The sequence below is a fragment of the Borostomias antarcticus genome (genome assembly GCF_949987555.1).
Source record: "Borostomias antarcticus genome assembly, chromosome: 24".
NCBI classification, from domain to species: domain Eukaryota; kingdom Metazoa; phylum Chordata; class Actinopteri; order Stomiiformes; family Stomiidae; genus Borostomias; species Borostomias antarcticus.
In genome coordinates this window covers 11,906,020-11,921,125 of record NC_140257.1, presented here as the reverse complement: position 1 = coordinate 11,921,125, position 15,106 = coordinate 11,906,020, and the positions used below count along the sequence as shown (strand labels likewise).

The 15,106-nt window shown below is 43.8% G+C and overlaps 3 protein-coding genes across 3 annotated transcripts; 2 read left to right on the top strand and 1 right to left on the bottom strand.

Moving 5' to 3' along the window:
* Window positions 1-1,468: 1,468 nt before the first annotated feature.
* agxtb (alanine--glyoxylate and serine--pyruvate aminotransferase b) lies at window positions 1,469-5,803 on the top strand. The gene is made up of 11 exons (XM_084458066.1): window positions 1,469-1,795; window positions 2,199-2,391; window positions 2,562-2,626; window positions 3,519-3,619; window positions 3,760-3,830; window positions 3,913-3,997; window positions 4,085-4,183; window positions 4,582-4,651; window positions 4,913-5,008; window positions 5,120-5,248; window positions 5,397-5,803. The coding sequence occupies exons 1-11, from the start codon at window positions 1,526-1,528 to the stop codon at window positions 5,502-5,504; spliced, it is 1,287 nt and encodes a 428-aa protein (XP_084314192.1). The 5' UTR covers window positions 1,469-1,525; the 3' UTR covers window positions 5,505-5,803.
* A 138-nt stretch (window positions 5,804-5,941) lies between these two features.
* On the top strand, window positions 5,942-10,138 carry thap4 (THAP domain containing 4). Its single transcript, XM_084458090.1, has 4 exons — window positions 5,942-6,556; window positions 6,666-6,775; window positions 7,137-7,240; window positions 8,566-10,138. The coding sequence occupies exons 1-4, from the start codon at window positions 6,378-6,380 to the stop codon at window positions 8,680-8,682; spliced, it is 510 nt and encodes a 169-aa protein (XP_084314216.1). The 5' UTR covers window positions 5,942-6,377; the 3' UTR covers window positions 8,683-10,138.
* Window positions 10,139-10,397: 259 nt separating this feature from the next.
* bokb (BCL2 family apoptosis regulator BOK b) lies at window positions 10,398-14,998 on the bottom strand. The gene is made up of 5 exons (XM_084458087.1): window positions 14,972-14,998; window positions 14,053-14,382; window positions 13,493-13,621; window positions 11,566-11,729; window positions 10,398-11,307 (listed from the first exon to the last, which is right to left on the bottom strand). The coding sequence occupies exons 2-5, from the start codon at window positions 14,273-14,275 to the stop codon at window positions 11,182-11,184; spliced, it is 642 nt and encodes a 213-aa protein (XP_084314213.1). The 5' UTR covers window positions 14,276-14,382; window positions 14,972-14,998; the 3' UTR covers window positions 10,398-11,181.
* Between the last annotated feature and the right edge of the window lie 108 nt (window positions 14,999-15,106).

Genomic DNA, 15,106 nt, shown 5'->3' with positions numbered 1-15,106 from the left:
AGTCCACTGAGAGGTAAACAGTAAAGAGTCCCATTTATTTACCAGTCCGTCTAATTATTGACCACGTGGAACATGGAGAGAGGGACACATGGAACATTCAAGGTCCTGTTGTGACATATTAGCTAAACCTGGCCAATTTGAAGGCAACCACTGCTTCCAAAGGGTCACAACTTTATTTATAATAATAGTAATTACTACTTAATGTTGTATCAAACTATCACCCTTTCGTGGACAGGCAGTGTGTCATGTAGGAAACAATTGAATGCAATCATCCATAATTAAAGTACTATGTATATCTCTGTCTGTCTGTCTGTCTGTCTGTCTGTCTGTCTGTCTGTCTGTCTGTCTGTCTGTCTGTCTATCTATCTGGTTTGCACCAGACAAACTGGTCTCAGTTGACCAGTTTGCACCAGACAAACTGGTCTCAGTTGACCAGTGTGAGAAAAACAGCAGGTTAGGATTAACGCCTGTGCCCCACAACTATCTCTTTCAGTCATGGCAGAGGAGGCTCTCACTGTTGAACTTCATTTGGGCTTTTACACTTATCAGTGCAAAATACAGTTAAAGGTAATATTCCGGCGTGGTACTTTGACTTTTTTTTCTTCTTTTTGTTTCTTTTTTTTTATTTTTATGGTAGGCCTATGTTCTTAGAAAATGTTCAGTGACAATTCACATGTAAGTGCATTTGTGTCTGTGTGCACGCCTATTTGTCTGTACTCTGGCCAGCCAATCTCATCTCTTAAAAAGAGTATACACCTCTCTAAATCCTCAACCAAGGTAGCCCCTGGGAAAGGCATGATCAACAGAGCACGCCCATTAAAACAGCCTTAAACTAAACTGAACTGGTTCTAGACCAGCAGATCATTTCAAAACTCACTTTACTCCCAGGTCCTATGCATTGGAAACTGTCCAATCAGTATCGAGTATTTCAGAGAGCCGTGTAATAAAGAATTATAATTTGGCCTGTTGCCCATTGCTATCTGAGAAAATGTTTTATTAGATTAAAAATAGGCTATATATATATATACTATAAAAAAATAGTTTATTTACTTTATTCATATGTATTCATTTATTGGTGGGTATGTGTGCATGTGTGAATTTGACTTAATCAAAATCTCAACACTGCACAAAACTAGCTTATTTACTTACTTCAGCGATCATTACGCAACTGGACAAATAACGGTGAAAACTAGATGCTGTTACTCATCACCTTTAACCTAGAAAGAGTTAGGAGGATGACCACATGCCTCATTAATTATTGGTCGATATTGTTAAAAGGTAATTTTAAGTTAACACTTTTAACAGTTGCTGCTATTATAAGCAGACTAAGCAGTAGTATATAAAACATTTAAGTCAGACATCATCGACCACTTGTTAGGTTATGTTCATGGCCTGTTGTTACTAGCTCAAAGTGACGCACAGTGCTCCATGCCCAAGAGGTCAAAGACCTGTTTAAATCTTCACCAAAATCAAAAGTCAAAGACAGTCTACCCGTCTGAGCCTCTAAGGACGGTTAACCAGGAGGATGATGCAGCGGGCTTTGTTTCACCGATGCGCGCTCCTCGCACAACAGGCGGCTCTGGAGAGCTCGCTGCCCCGCAAGAGTGCCCCTCTGATGCTGCGCCTCGACCGCTCCATGTCTTCGGTGTCCATTCCGCCACCGGCGTGCATGCTCCGGCCGCTCGAGGTACCTTTCCGCTACCTGTTTGGACCTGGACCATCCAACGTGCCACCCCGCATTCTAGCCGCAGGAGGCAGGCCAATTATAGGCCATTTGCACCCAGAAATGTATGAGGTAAAATGTTTTGCCACCTTTTATCATTTTCTCAATGTTATTTTGACATTTGTCTGATTGTTTTTATCCAAATAGCAATAGGGCATCGGCTTTCAATTATATGATCAAGTTGGTAGTTATTATTTCAAACAAGTGTTCAAGTTTTGTTAGCTTTACTATCAGATGTTTTCGTTATTAATGTGCATAGGGACTTTTAACTAGTCTATTACCGGTCCCGTTTTGTGCGTAATCAGATAACAAACTATCTGGGACATATTTGGACAACCCGTGATCTCGCCATAATTAATTAAACTTTTTAATTAAAATAGGCTATTTAGTAAAATATTTAATTGTTCTTATGGTTACAAGGATATCGTGGTTGATTATGACTATTAGTCAACTATATTTTGCGCGTTGGTTCTAGATCATGAATGATATCAAGAAGGGGATCCAGTACGCCTTTCAGACAGAGAACAACATGACGATATCCATGAGTGGCTCCGGGCATGCAGCTATGGAGTGCGCGGTCTTCAATACGGTGGAGCCCGGGGAGAGTGTGCTGGTGGCCATTAATGGAATCTGGGGAGAGCGCGTTGCCGAAATTGCCGAAAGAATGGGTAATATGCCTTTTACGCACGGTTTTACGCAAATTCTGCTGCATTTACCACAAGAGATGACCAGCCTCTGTGGTTTATGGAAAGTGGTTGACAACTATTATTAACATTAATTTAGTTATGGCCGTATATATTCTGTCCAAATATCAGACTTACAGTCATTTCTATTTCAGGTGCCAAGGTTCACACAATAATGAAAACACATGGTGGATATTTCACCAATGAAGAAATTGAACAGGTAATATGTCTGTTTTAGGATCTAGAGAAACATTGAATGCTGCCAAGCTGAAGCATCTCCATCAGTTGATTCATCATAACTTGTCTGAGTGTTTGCATGTTTTTGGTGTGTTTTTTATTTTTACAGTGTGTAACATATAACAAACAGGACCAAGTGAACATTTAACATATGACTAAATAACAAAGACTTAAAGACAGGACATTAAGACAGGAAATGACTGGTGATGACTTTCGTTGTCTTTTATTATTGTCCTTATTTCAGCTCTGCGTTGTGTTTTGATTTCAATAAAAGACGGCCCCAATCTCACACAATACCACACAGTCCAGTGTCTCCTTTTCAGGTGTATTCCAAATGAATCTCTCCAACAGGGGATTTGAACCTCAAGCAAAAGCGATTTATTACAGAAGGTTTGACATACAAAAGACGATTGCATGGCCTAATGTACAGTTGACCTCTCTGTATGCTGTCTGGACCCAAATCAAAGCTCTTCTGTGGCCTTGTTTTGGTCAAGTTAACCTACGCCGCCTTGGCGCCCAGGCCTTTATCTCTCACCACAACAATGGTGTTTGGCACAGAGTGTACCAGCCATGGAATGTCTTTATCTCATAAGTCTATGGAAGAGGGACACCGTTTCTTACCGAAAACTCAAGCCGACAGCCATACTCAGAGGTCAATCATCACAATTAGGAAATAGCTAACAGGATCATATTAAAAGGCATTTCTCTGAAAATCAACCATATTCAACACTGGCATGTCACAGGCAGCAAGGAAGTTTAGGAGGGCACGCAGAGAAAAAAAAAAAAAGTGAGATTAGGAGATAAGATAAGTAAAATGGTGTTGGTCAGTTTGTTGTGTGTCTGTGAGTGAGCGTCTGTTTCCTGTCTGTCTACAGGCCTTGGCCAAACACAAGCCCGTCCTATTCTTCCTCACACACGGAGAGTCCTCGGTTGGCCTCTGCCACCCAGTGGACGGCATTGGAGACTTGTGTCGCAAGTGAGAGAGTTGCCCTCCTTCTCAAATTATATCAGGCATCATAAGCACACACCCCGGATGAATCTGTGATAGGACAGCTGCGGCTGGAAATCACCCAACCGCTGTCTTTCTGTTTCCTCCCCTCTGTCTCCCCCTTTCAGACACAACTGCTTGTTTCTGGTGGACACAGTTGCATCTCTTGGGGCAGCGCCGATTTTCATGGACAAGCAGAGTAAGGCTACATAGATGATTTCAAATCATATTGTTATTATATTATCCGTATGTGTGTTTTCATCTCTTCATTGTCTTTCTAGATATCGACATATTGTACACTGGCTCCCAGAAGGCTTTGAATGTCCCTCCCGGCACAGCCCCCATCTCGTTCAATGACAGAGCCTGGTGAGAACTGATCTTTTTGGGCGTGTGTTTAGGGTGCGTGAAAGTTATAGACTGCCCCCTGACCCTGCCTTTGAAACGCCCACACAGCCACAAGATGTTCAACAGGAAAACGAAACCAGTGTCCTACCTCTTCGACATGACCCACTTGTCCAATTACTGGGGATGTGATGGACAGGCTGCCAGAATGTAAGTAGGCCTATGCTCAATTGATACATGCAATATGGACAAACTTGTAGGGATGGTATAGCTCTTAAACTTGTAGGGATGGTTATAGCTCTTAAACTTGTAGGGATGGTTAAAGCTCTTAAACTTGTAGGGATGGTTATAGCTCTTAAACTTGTAGGGATGGTTATAGCTCTTAAACTTGTAGGGATGGTTATAGCTCTTAAAGCCGGGTAATAGGTTTTCAAAATAGTGCACACTAGCAGGTTCGGATAATCTACTGGCTGTTGTTGCGAGCGCAGTTTCGGACAATGTGATTGGTTGTCGTTGCGTGCAGCAGACACACCTTCCGCCATACGTTAATGGACAATCATCAAACACAAGCGTCTGAGTGCCAGGTTAAACTTTGGCCTTTTTTCCAGGTACCATCACACAGGCCCAGTGTCTGGGTTCTTTGCCCTGAGGGAGGGTCTCGCAATCCTTGCAGAGAAGGTAAGATTCCAATCACCACGTGTTACTCTGGTGCACATTCACGTGGCCATGGCTTTCAGTTCTGTTACAGAACAGTTTTTACTGTTACACCAAAATCTACACTAGGCTGTCATGCTTTCCCTTTATTTGTCCAGTTCCTTGGCGCGCTTGAGCACTCAAAAAGCATGAGATTGATGCTAAAATGTTTGAGACTAAACAAGGGCTCACCTCACAGGCTTTCTATACTAACACCAACACTATGTGATCTCTGTCTCCCTCTAGGGGCTAGAAGAGTCTTGGCGACAGCACAAGGAGGTGGCAGCCTATCTCTATAAGGGCCTGGAGGACCTCGGGCTGAAGCTCTTCCTCAAAGACAAGGTGAGACTTTGATGGAGAACATATTGGACAATATCTATCAGGTCCCGACCAGTAACGGACATGGCACATCTAATATTCTGCTCATTTGTTTGCGTTCAATGTTCTGTCCAGGATCTGAGACTCCCTTCTGTCACCACCATTTGCATCCCTGATGGCTACAACTGGAGGGAGTTGCTGACCTATATGATGAAACATCACCAGATCGAGATGACGGGGGGTCTCGGGCCATCGATGGGCGTGGTTAGTGACAAATACATGGCCTGGTCCCCTCAAACCTGTATATATATACAGGTTGAAATCCCTGCTAGGCCTCTGTATAATGCAAATCTGTTTATAGACCACCCTCCCAGTAGTGAATTGAATTAAGTGCATGTTATTTTTCTCTCAGGTGATGCGGATAGGCCTGATGGGGTACAACTGCCAGAAGACCAATGCTGATATGGCGCTCGCTGCACTGGCAGATGCTCTCAAGAACTGCAAAAAGAGCAAGGCATGAGAAAGGGACACCTATGACTTTGGCCTTCCCCTTAAAGAAAAACACCTTGATGCAGTCTGCTATATGGGAGGACACCTGGAATGAATGGACTAATAGGGCCTGTGACAGTATACTTGTTTTTTGTGACCTCTGAGATTTTAACCACAAGTGTGAAAATATTAAAACATACTTGTGCACTTTCTTTCATAATTGTGTGTATGTCAGTAATCGTGTAGGCTATATGAAATATAATTGATACGTGCCCTGCCGAGGAATGTTGAAAATGTAGCTAGAACAATAAATTAGTGATTTCTTTTGTACATGCAATTTGTGAAAGCTTTCCTGTCTTGAGGTTGTTGTTTTTAAGAAGATAAATAATATAATTTATATATCTATAAATACATTGATATATTTATGCCACATGAATATCGTGAGCTGACAGACCTCGAAGGAGCTCTGGCCTACATTTCCCAAGATTCATTTGTGAAAAGGGGGCGTCAGCAAAAGTGGTCCATAGATGTCGCAGTATCGTGATGCACTGTCCTATGCCTATAACCTTATAAATATCCTCTGGATATATTCTCCGTCATCAAACGAGTTGAAGTAGCCTAACTTACAATATCGATGGCGTGTCCTTTTCACCGCTCAGGTAAAACATTTTATTTGAAATCACAATGTTCTTAACCTCAGCAACTCTACAATGTTAAGTGACCAGTGGTCCATTCTGATTTCGGACTTTTTCCACGTCATTTCGTTGTTGCCTGTGCTTAGTGGTCTAATAAAACGATCTTTGTTGTCACCAATTAATCATTGTTATAGGCTACTGTACACATTTTCCTTGATTTGTATTTAGTCGTTAATACCTCCAGTGGCCCAGCTGGGTATTGTCCTCGCATGAACCTGTGTTGGTTTCCTCCAGCTGAGCTGAATCCCGCTATATTGGCACTTGACTGGCTGCTCGGAAATTGGGAGTCTGATGAGCCAGGACAGGGCTCCTTTCCTTCTATACCACCTTTCCGGTATACTGAGACACTGCACTTTTCCCACGTCGGGCAACCTGTCATCAACTTCATGTGAGTGTGATGGCTGCGGCCAGGCAAGAGTAGGCCTATCCTTTAACATCTCTCATCAAGATGGCTTTGTTTCAGACCCAGGGTCATTCCATGTATTCCTTATCTTCAGGTTTAATGCCTCCCATGCTGAGAACAAGAAGCCTCTTCACAGGGAATGTGGATTCATCAGACTGCAGCCAGGCACCAACAGGGTGGCCTTCATCATCGCACAGAATTCAGGTACAGTTCAATCCAGAGTAAACACCTCCCTCACATTCACACATTTACACAAGCTAGGCCTACAACTATTATTATTACTACTACTTCTACTACTACTAGTACTACTACTACTACTACTACTAGACTACTACTACTACTACTACTACTTCTACTACTACTACTAGTACTACTACTACTACTTCTACTACTAGACTACTACTACTACTGCTGCTGCTGCTGCTGCTACTACTGCACACACACACACACACACACACACACACACAACTCTCTCTCTCTCTCCCTCACACACGCACACACACACACACACAGCCATGTGGAGTTATAGGATCCGCTCCAGCATGCATGCGCTGTCTCTCTGCAGGGCTGGTGGAGGTAGAGGAGGGGGAGCTGGTGGGACAGCAGCTGAACCTGCTCAGCCACGCCCTGGCCAGGACCTCGTTTGCTAAGGAGCCCCATGTACAGCAGGTAAGAGAGACGGCCTGGAAACACTTTAGAAGTCGCGTGGGAGCAACTTGGTCAGAATGCCCTCCTCTGTCCCGGCACTTACTATGGCCCTCATTTACTAAGCGATCGTAGGACAGAAAACTGGGCGTACGGTCATTTCCACGCCAAGTTCGTCATTTATCAATTTGGACATGAGCGGAGACTGCGAGCAAATCTCACGTCAAGTCTTGTGTAGGCCTACGCAAGTTTGAGAATTGTCATGAGACTGAACATATTTATTCAGTCTCATTTATTGGCCTATTTATCACTTAAAAATGTAGTCTACCCTATGGCAAAATATTAGCCTTTATTTTGTAAAGGCCTCTTCTATGTGTCATATAGGCTATCTCTAACATAAATAGGTATTTTTCAATTGTTTGCAAGTAACAGGGTAAATATGTGTTTTGTGTTAGAGTAATTTTGCTTTAATTGTGAGCCTACTTAGACTATCAGCTTTACAAGTCTTAAACTGAAAGCGAAATTAATGTCACGCCAATCAATCTACTGGTGACATAATTAATAGCAATCAAAATTAACACATGAAAAGCAATGGGTAGGCCTCAGGCATGAAGCCTCTATGATGACTGTCAAAGCTCTTATTTAAAGAGCTTTGACAGTCATCATATAGGCTAGGTAAGATGCGCACCAGTTTCTATAGGCTAGGCCTGGTTGAAATACAATATTTTACATTCACACAGGTGTTAGCTAGCTAATTTGAGATTTTGTTACTTTGTAATTTATTGTCACAATAATACTTTTTTCTGTATGGAAGGTAACTTGTTGTTGTTGTTGTTGTTCAAATTGACAGCAATGTGCAATGGTTTTTGGATAGGCTACACAATTAAACAAGGAAGCTGGCCAGCTCTCAGGCTGTCTGAATGTGTAAATTTACATGCGTGAACTAGGCCTACTTCTTAAGGAAAATAGGAAAGGAAAAGAAAAATGTAAAATGCAAGATGGTTTTCCGGAATCTTTCCATGGAGAGTGAAGAGTTGTTATTGGACGAGAGACAGAGAAACCTCTTGTTTTGGCCGTATTTCGTATCTCAATGCCGTAAACTACAGGGGCGAGGCCAGACTATGTAGGGGCGTGATATTTAAACGATTGTTCACATTTAGCCTATCAATGCCCGATCATTCGTTCAATGGGATTGGTGGCATGCGGATGTTTGATACAGTAGATCACATGGGGACGCTGTCGTACCATCACTTCTGCGCTCGGATCTACGCTCCTTTGATTAACGAGGGCCAGTGTGTGGGCGAGTCTAAAGTGCATCGTCACTGATGTCTTCGCCTCGTCTCTCTCAGATTTCCAGGATGTTCCAGCTTAGACCGGATGGGAAGCTGGAGCAGACGGTTTCCATGGCGATGGAGGGCCAGCCACTGATGCAGCATTTGCACATCACTTACCGCCGATGTTCTTGACCCAGGAGGATGCTGGGATAAGAAAAACAGGCCAGCGTTCTCCTCTTACCTGTGTTTGTGATGACATAGCTAGAGGGGAAGGTCACTAATGCACTGATTTTGAGATATAGGATTCATTAAATATCTTCCATGCTATAAAGCTTGAAATCCTGATTCAACTACAAAGTACAACTCACTATAGTGAGCCATCACCAATAAGTCTCTCCTCTGTGTCATTTGATTAATAAAAAAGGTACTGTCTTTGTCATCTTAACATTTACTGTGTAGACAAGGATAATTGTTTGGGTCAACCATTTGATTTGACAACTGTAGAGGCCTTGTACCCAAGCCATCTTATCTTTGTTATGAGCTTCTTTATGAATAACAAAGTCAGAATCATAATGTTATACATCCTGAAACTGTGTGTGTGTGTGTGCTATTTTGCTGCTGGAATGTCTGTGTAGAGTTAGAATCATCCTGCTATGAGCTTAGTTAGGCACCAACTGCATAGATAAGTATGAATGACGGGGCACCTACCTCTGGAGGTAGAGCGGCCGGCTGGGTATCACAAGGTCACCGGTTCGATCACAGCTCCCGGCAGTGCGGCGAAGTGTCCTTGAGCAAGACAGTGAACGACAAAATCGCTCACATGCGACACGTGGGCGTAGTACCTACTACTGCCGCCTCAGCAAAAAGGTCTCCAGGCGGCCATGTTCACCCCGTGTTCACAAGGGTTTCCACCCAAAAAGAACCCAATACGAACCTCGAAAATTGCATGTGTGTGTGGTGTCTCTGTGTGGCTGAATAAAGAAACCAAACCCCTTGGGTCCCGTAAATTTGAATAATTCTTTAACTGTCTGATGTAGGTCATTCTGACCTGGCCTACTAAGGTCTCCTACGCAACACCATCTGTATAAGAATGTCTGTATGCTCTGAATGTTTTGGACTCCTTACTGCATCTCTGCCTGAGTGCACCGAGGGGGGCCACTGTTTGCGAATATCCTATTTAAAGTCTTGGCTAAAGACAGACAATTTGTTGTGTATTCAAATTTAATTGATTAATCTCACTCTTGGGTACATGATTACAAAATTAGATGCATGCAGTGGTAAATATCCATGACACCGCTACCTTGGAACATATACTGTAACAGAGTCACTGTTGTAAACTAGCAAGAGTTAACTACTCTGCCTCAGAGATCATTTGCCTCAGAGATCATTGCGCTGCTCTGTGTTGGCGATGCCTACCTCGTCCATTGTTTTTGAACTGTTCCTGTCATTAACATTAGGGCATCAATGCAAAAAATGAGCTCACACTTTTCCCCAACATCTTCTTCACTAGCTCTTCTTCACTAGCTCCACTTATTACAATGCCATTGTGCGAGTAGTGTCCAACCAACAGATGTGTCCTGGAATGAAATGTAATCATGTAATGTAATACTGTAATAAAATGTAATCATGTAATGTTATAATGTAATAAAATGTAATGGCACATTTACCAGCAGAAATTCTGTTAAAAGTTTATTTGGATTTTAAAAGTTGCAATATGCAAACACCCACAACAATAAACACAATACTGTGGAATCACTTGCATACATTCTCCAATCTGATAAATACAGTCATTACCACATCAGTATCTCTCCACTATGATTACCAACAGCTTAATTAAAGAAATGAGACAGTATTTACAGACTGAAGGTATCAAATATTACAATATCCAACATTACAAAATAGCCCGCAGTTAGCACTGGACCCCTGTGTAATGAAAAGTGCAAACCTCCAGTACAGACTGTCATCATACAGCGAAGAGTCCAACAGTGCAGAGTAGTATCCCAGGATGCATTGAGACAGTCTGTGACTCGCCCTGCTTCCCAATTCCACTTCCCTAAAGGCCCCTACAGGCGTGGTGGATTTGAATGACTCACCCATCAATCACGTTTCAGAGCAGAACAAGACCAGAAGATGACTGACCAACAGATGGCTGATATTTTCCTGTCCTCTATCCCTGAGAGGTCACCTTGGCCATTTGGCCGTCAAACCCCCAGACAGCAATCCGATCAGGGTCATATACACGCCAGATCTGGCACTTGTGGCTTACTTCCGGCCCATATATGGCCCAGATCCGCTTGCTATCTGGGCCTGGTCTATGAGAGGAACGAGCACCTGCCACAGCATTCATCCTCAGTGGTAAACCGACTGGCCGATTAATGCACCACAGAGATAATGATATTGATAGAACAGGCAGGATGTCGAATAGGTATTTTATCTAACGTTATCATCTTAACTGAAGTTGTGTGTACGAAAATCACAGTGACTTCTCTCTGGACGAAGAGTAGCCTAGTCAGTGTAAATGATGTGAGAATGTGACTGCAGTACAGTGAACATTCTGATGAGGGAGGATGTGAGTTTTAGCCATCAACGATCTCAACCAGGAGGAGTCCATCGTAGTGGAGCCAGCCATCCATCCATCCCAAGTCCCCCTTCAAGCATCAGGCGCTTATTATCTCTCCACGTCGTTGGTCCTCACTGCTCCTTCATGATGTAGACGTACAACGTTGTGAGGAAGTACTTTAAGGACTCGGTAGAAGAGACCAGCCAGTGCGGTTCGGGTGTGGGATCCGGCTTCACTACGCATTTCGTGATGTCGGCCTAGAGCAAAGACATACCGCGTCAGAAAGGCCACAGTCGTTGCATGTTCTCACACAAGTACAAGAGTACAAGAGAGCTCCCTGCCATTTGTTGCAGCCTGTTTCCTCCATCTGACACCAGCAGAGGGCAGCAAAAGGAAACACCTACTTGTTAGCACACCAAGGGGACAATGCCCTTGAGTCTTGAGACCGCACTACCATCACTACCCATCATGTTTTTGGCCTAAAGGTACAATAATAATAAATAATAAATGCTTACCCAGCCTCCTCGTTTCTTCATCCAGGAGGACAGGAACTTGCGGACAAACTGACCGAGACTGTCTACAATGGTGCAGACTGTGGCTGGATGGCCTTGGCGGACACAGTCCACCGCCAGAGCCCCAGCTACGGCGTACATAGACACCACCTTACCCCACGTGATGCCTAGGAACAGAGCGGGAACAAGCAGAGCACAGACCAGTTGAGTGGGCGCACATAATGGAGGTACGCAGATTACTGTATTGCTAATGGCAAGACCAACTATAGTTTCAACTATGGATTCCTGTTGACTGTTTATCTAAGCGCTATAGCATATACACTGTATATGTACTATACACTGATCCAAGCGCTAGCGCTCTGTGATTCTATGATCAAAGCCTGCAGGATGAGGACACGTATGCAGAGCTGGGTCAAAGTAGCCTAGTACAGTATCTGAAGCGTTTGCGTTCAGTCTGCTTGGAGTGCCTTGTGGTGGGGGTCAACATTTGAACAGCCCATTAGTTCCATTGTGCCACACAAAATAAATGCAAGCACAGATAAGTGATTGAAATGATTTCAAAATAGTATCTCGACCCAGGTTTGCATATGATGACAAGGACTAAGACGATAGCTGGATCCTACAGTACATATTATGTAGGTACCGTATATAACTATGAGACAGCAATAGAGATATACTGGGTTGATGGAAGCAGCTTGCAGCTGGTGAACCTCATTAAAGAGAGCTTATCCATTTCCTAGTACACAAGTTCTCCTGTCAGGCTTGCTATGAAGGTTGCCAGTGATGCAACAGGAAGCCTAATGGCATTAGCCTCATGTGTGTCGAGGGCCTGTGAGCCTGCGCACATCTATGGCCTGGCTACAGGGACAGACAGAGCCCTGGGAGAGCTTAAACCCACCACCCCCCCTGCTGTGAGCAGGTCATGTTTAACTCCCCACGGGGAACCTGATGTGAAAGACCGGCTAGAAATAGAGATAAGATCGTCTGGACTAAGGAGAAAAACAACCGAGCTGTGAGGCAGCCGAGAGGAGGAGGAGGATTAAGGAGATGGAAAAAAAATGGAGTCTGTTGAGCATGGCAACCCGGACAAAGAGAAATTGGGCAAAGGCGATGATGTAATCATACCGTACACCCACATGTTTTTAGTCCTGTTAATACCATGTTTAAGAACACGTCCTCCCCCTGACGCACATCCCAAAGGACTGAGGCAGTCTGGGCCCAGGGTTTGTTTTCCTCTGAAGAAATCCCACGGTGTTCCAAAAATGACCCTCTCTTGACGTCGGAGCAGTCTCAGTTCAGCCAAAATTCGAGCATGAAAAATGCTGAAAACGAATCTATTTTTATCTTTCCTGATACAGAGCCAACAGCCAAGTATGAGTGCTTGTTAATTCTACTGTCCCAGTCAGACACCCATACCATTGTGGTTATTAATTGGCGTTTTCTGGATGCTTTTCTTGTTCCTTTCTATCTTGTCATCGTGACACGTTCGACAGCAGTAACAGTTTGGACCAGCGATAGAATGTGAGAGTGGTTCCAGAAACCCAATGTGCAGCCCAGTGCTCTTCAGTATCTCTCTGAAGTCACGTCTCTTACACATTACAGAGGCCAAAGGCGGATTTTTACAGAGTTAACTCACTAGGCCTCCTTTAAAGAGCATGTTTAGAATCATGCCCTTAAACATTTTGCAGGGCTTGAGGAACGAGAAACACCATTTCTCACAAGAGGGGGGAGTGGTAGGAAATATAGTAGGATTTCCTCCCAGCTCCTCTGTTCAACACTAATTGGTTTCAAATAATCCCATTTGGTAGCTCGGTCCCAAAATATGCAATCTTCATATTTCAAATTCCTCAAACAACTGTTTGGCATCCCCCCCCCCCCTTTCCCTGAAACATCCGTCTGTCTTCTCCCATCATCCCTTGCAGCTGTTCACCTGTGGAGAAGATCTCCGTTGCCACAGCTACGAAGGCATCAGACACCATGCTCTCCACGGCAACTGAGATGTTGAGCTGCCTGGCCACATTCCGGTACACACACGGCCGCATACATTCCAGCTCGTCACCTAGGAAACAGAGCAGACCGTGCGGAAACCTAGCCAGTTAGGAAGAGGATAATCCTGGCGGTCATTATTATCTGCCCACTTGCTCTGCTAATTTCAATGAATCTTTAATGTGCCAAGGGATGCCAAGAGGTCTGACTGGTTCGTAGATGTTGTGGTTCAACCAGCCAACACTTACATATCACAAGCCCCTTCCCATTTAAACAGTGCTCTTCACAATAGGGATCTTTTGTGTGAACAGGTCACACAGAATTCCCTAATCTAATTGCCAGGAGATCAAATCAGGTCAGTCTATCTTAAAACAGGTCAGTCCCTAAGTCATAGGTCAATCCACTTATCTGTCAGTAATATTGTTTATGCAGCCTGCTGTGGTATTGTACTCTCAAATGTCATATTTATGTAGAGTTTCAGATGAATCTCATACAGAGCCTTACCAAGACAGAGGAGCACTGCTGACCAATCACAGAGTTTTCCACTTGATGTGGGCCGGTTGAGCTCGGTCTTGGACCACCCCAGTCCAGCCAGCTGGAGCCTGGAGTGGATATAGTCTCTACACAGAGCCTTGGACTGGGACGCCAGCTCTTTGTCGGTTGGGTAGCGGTCAAACACCTCCATGACCTCAGTGCCGGACCCAGGCCGGTGGCGTAGCACCTCCATCCCCCACAGAGGAGCCCGGTCCAGCTGCAGAGGACCTGGCCACTTCAGTCAAGAGTCCGTCTCCACTTATCTCAATCAGAGCTCCAACAACGAAATGAAACTCCCGTCTGTGGAGAAGGAGCACAGAAGAGGTTCTCAGCACAGAACGCGTCACTTACATCAATAGATCATGCTGTTTGAAATAGTCCCACACTATATAGTCTACTGTCTTCTGACTGTTGCACTTCTGTTGTCATTGCAAACATGCAGTATCAGTCATACAACTCACACAAGGCAACAAAAGGCCTGCATGGCCAAAGTACATTCAGATCTGAACTGGTATAAGTTACATAAGTGTGGTTCAGAGGAATTTATGTGACTCATACACTGCAAGATAAGTCAGATATTGGTTCATTATGTTTGTTATGCAACTTCAACTAGACTACAGGAACCATAGACGAAGCAATTGTTTTATGATCCATTTTGGAATGTGAAAAGAGTATGTGTGCGTGTAGCCATTTCCAATAATTACCGATACCATGGCTGTTATTTTAATGAAATTAATTATGTTAAAACATGATTTTCTTCAGTCTTCTTAGTATATAATTTTAAACATCGACTGGTTTTGGACAAGCTTACACTATTGATTACAGGGCATGTATAAAGTGGACGTCCATTCATTTTCTACAAGCATATGAAATAAAACGCTAACCTTACCTTGGACATTTTGACCAAATTCAGTCTTCTGTTCAATTGCCTGTGACAAGGACTCAGGTAGGTAACGCACACTCTACAAGTCAATAAGCAACGCGGCTCACTATTTCAACACGCTTGGCCAAAATTAACGCATTA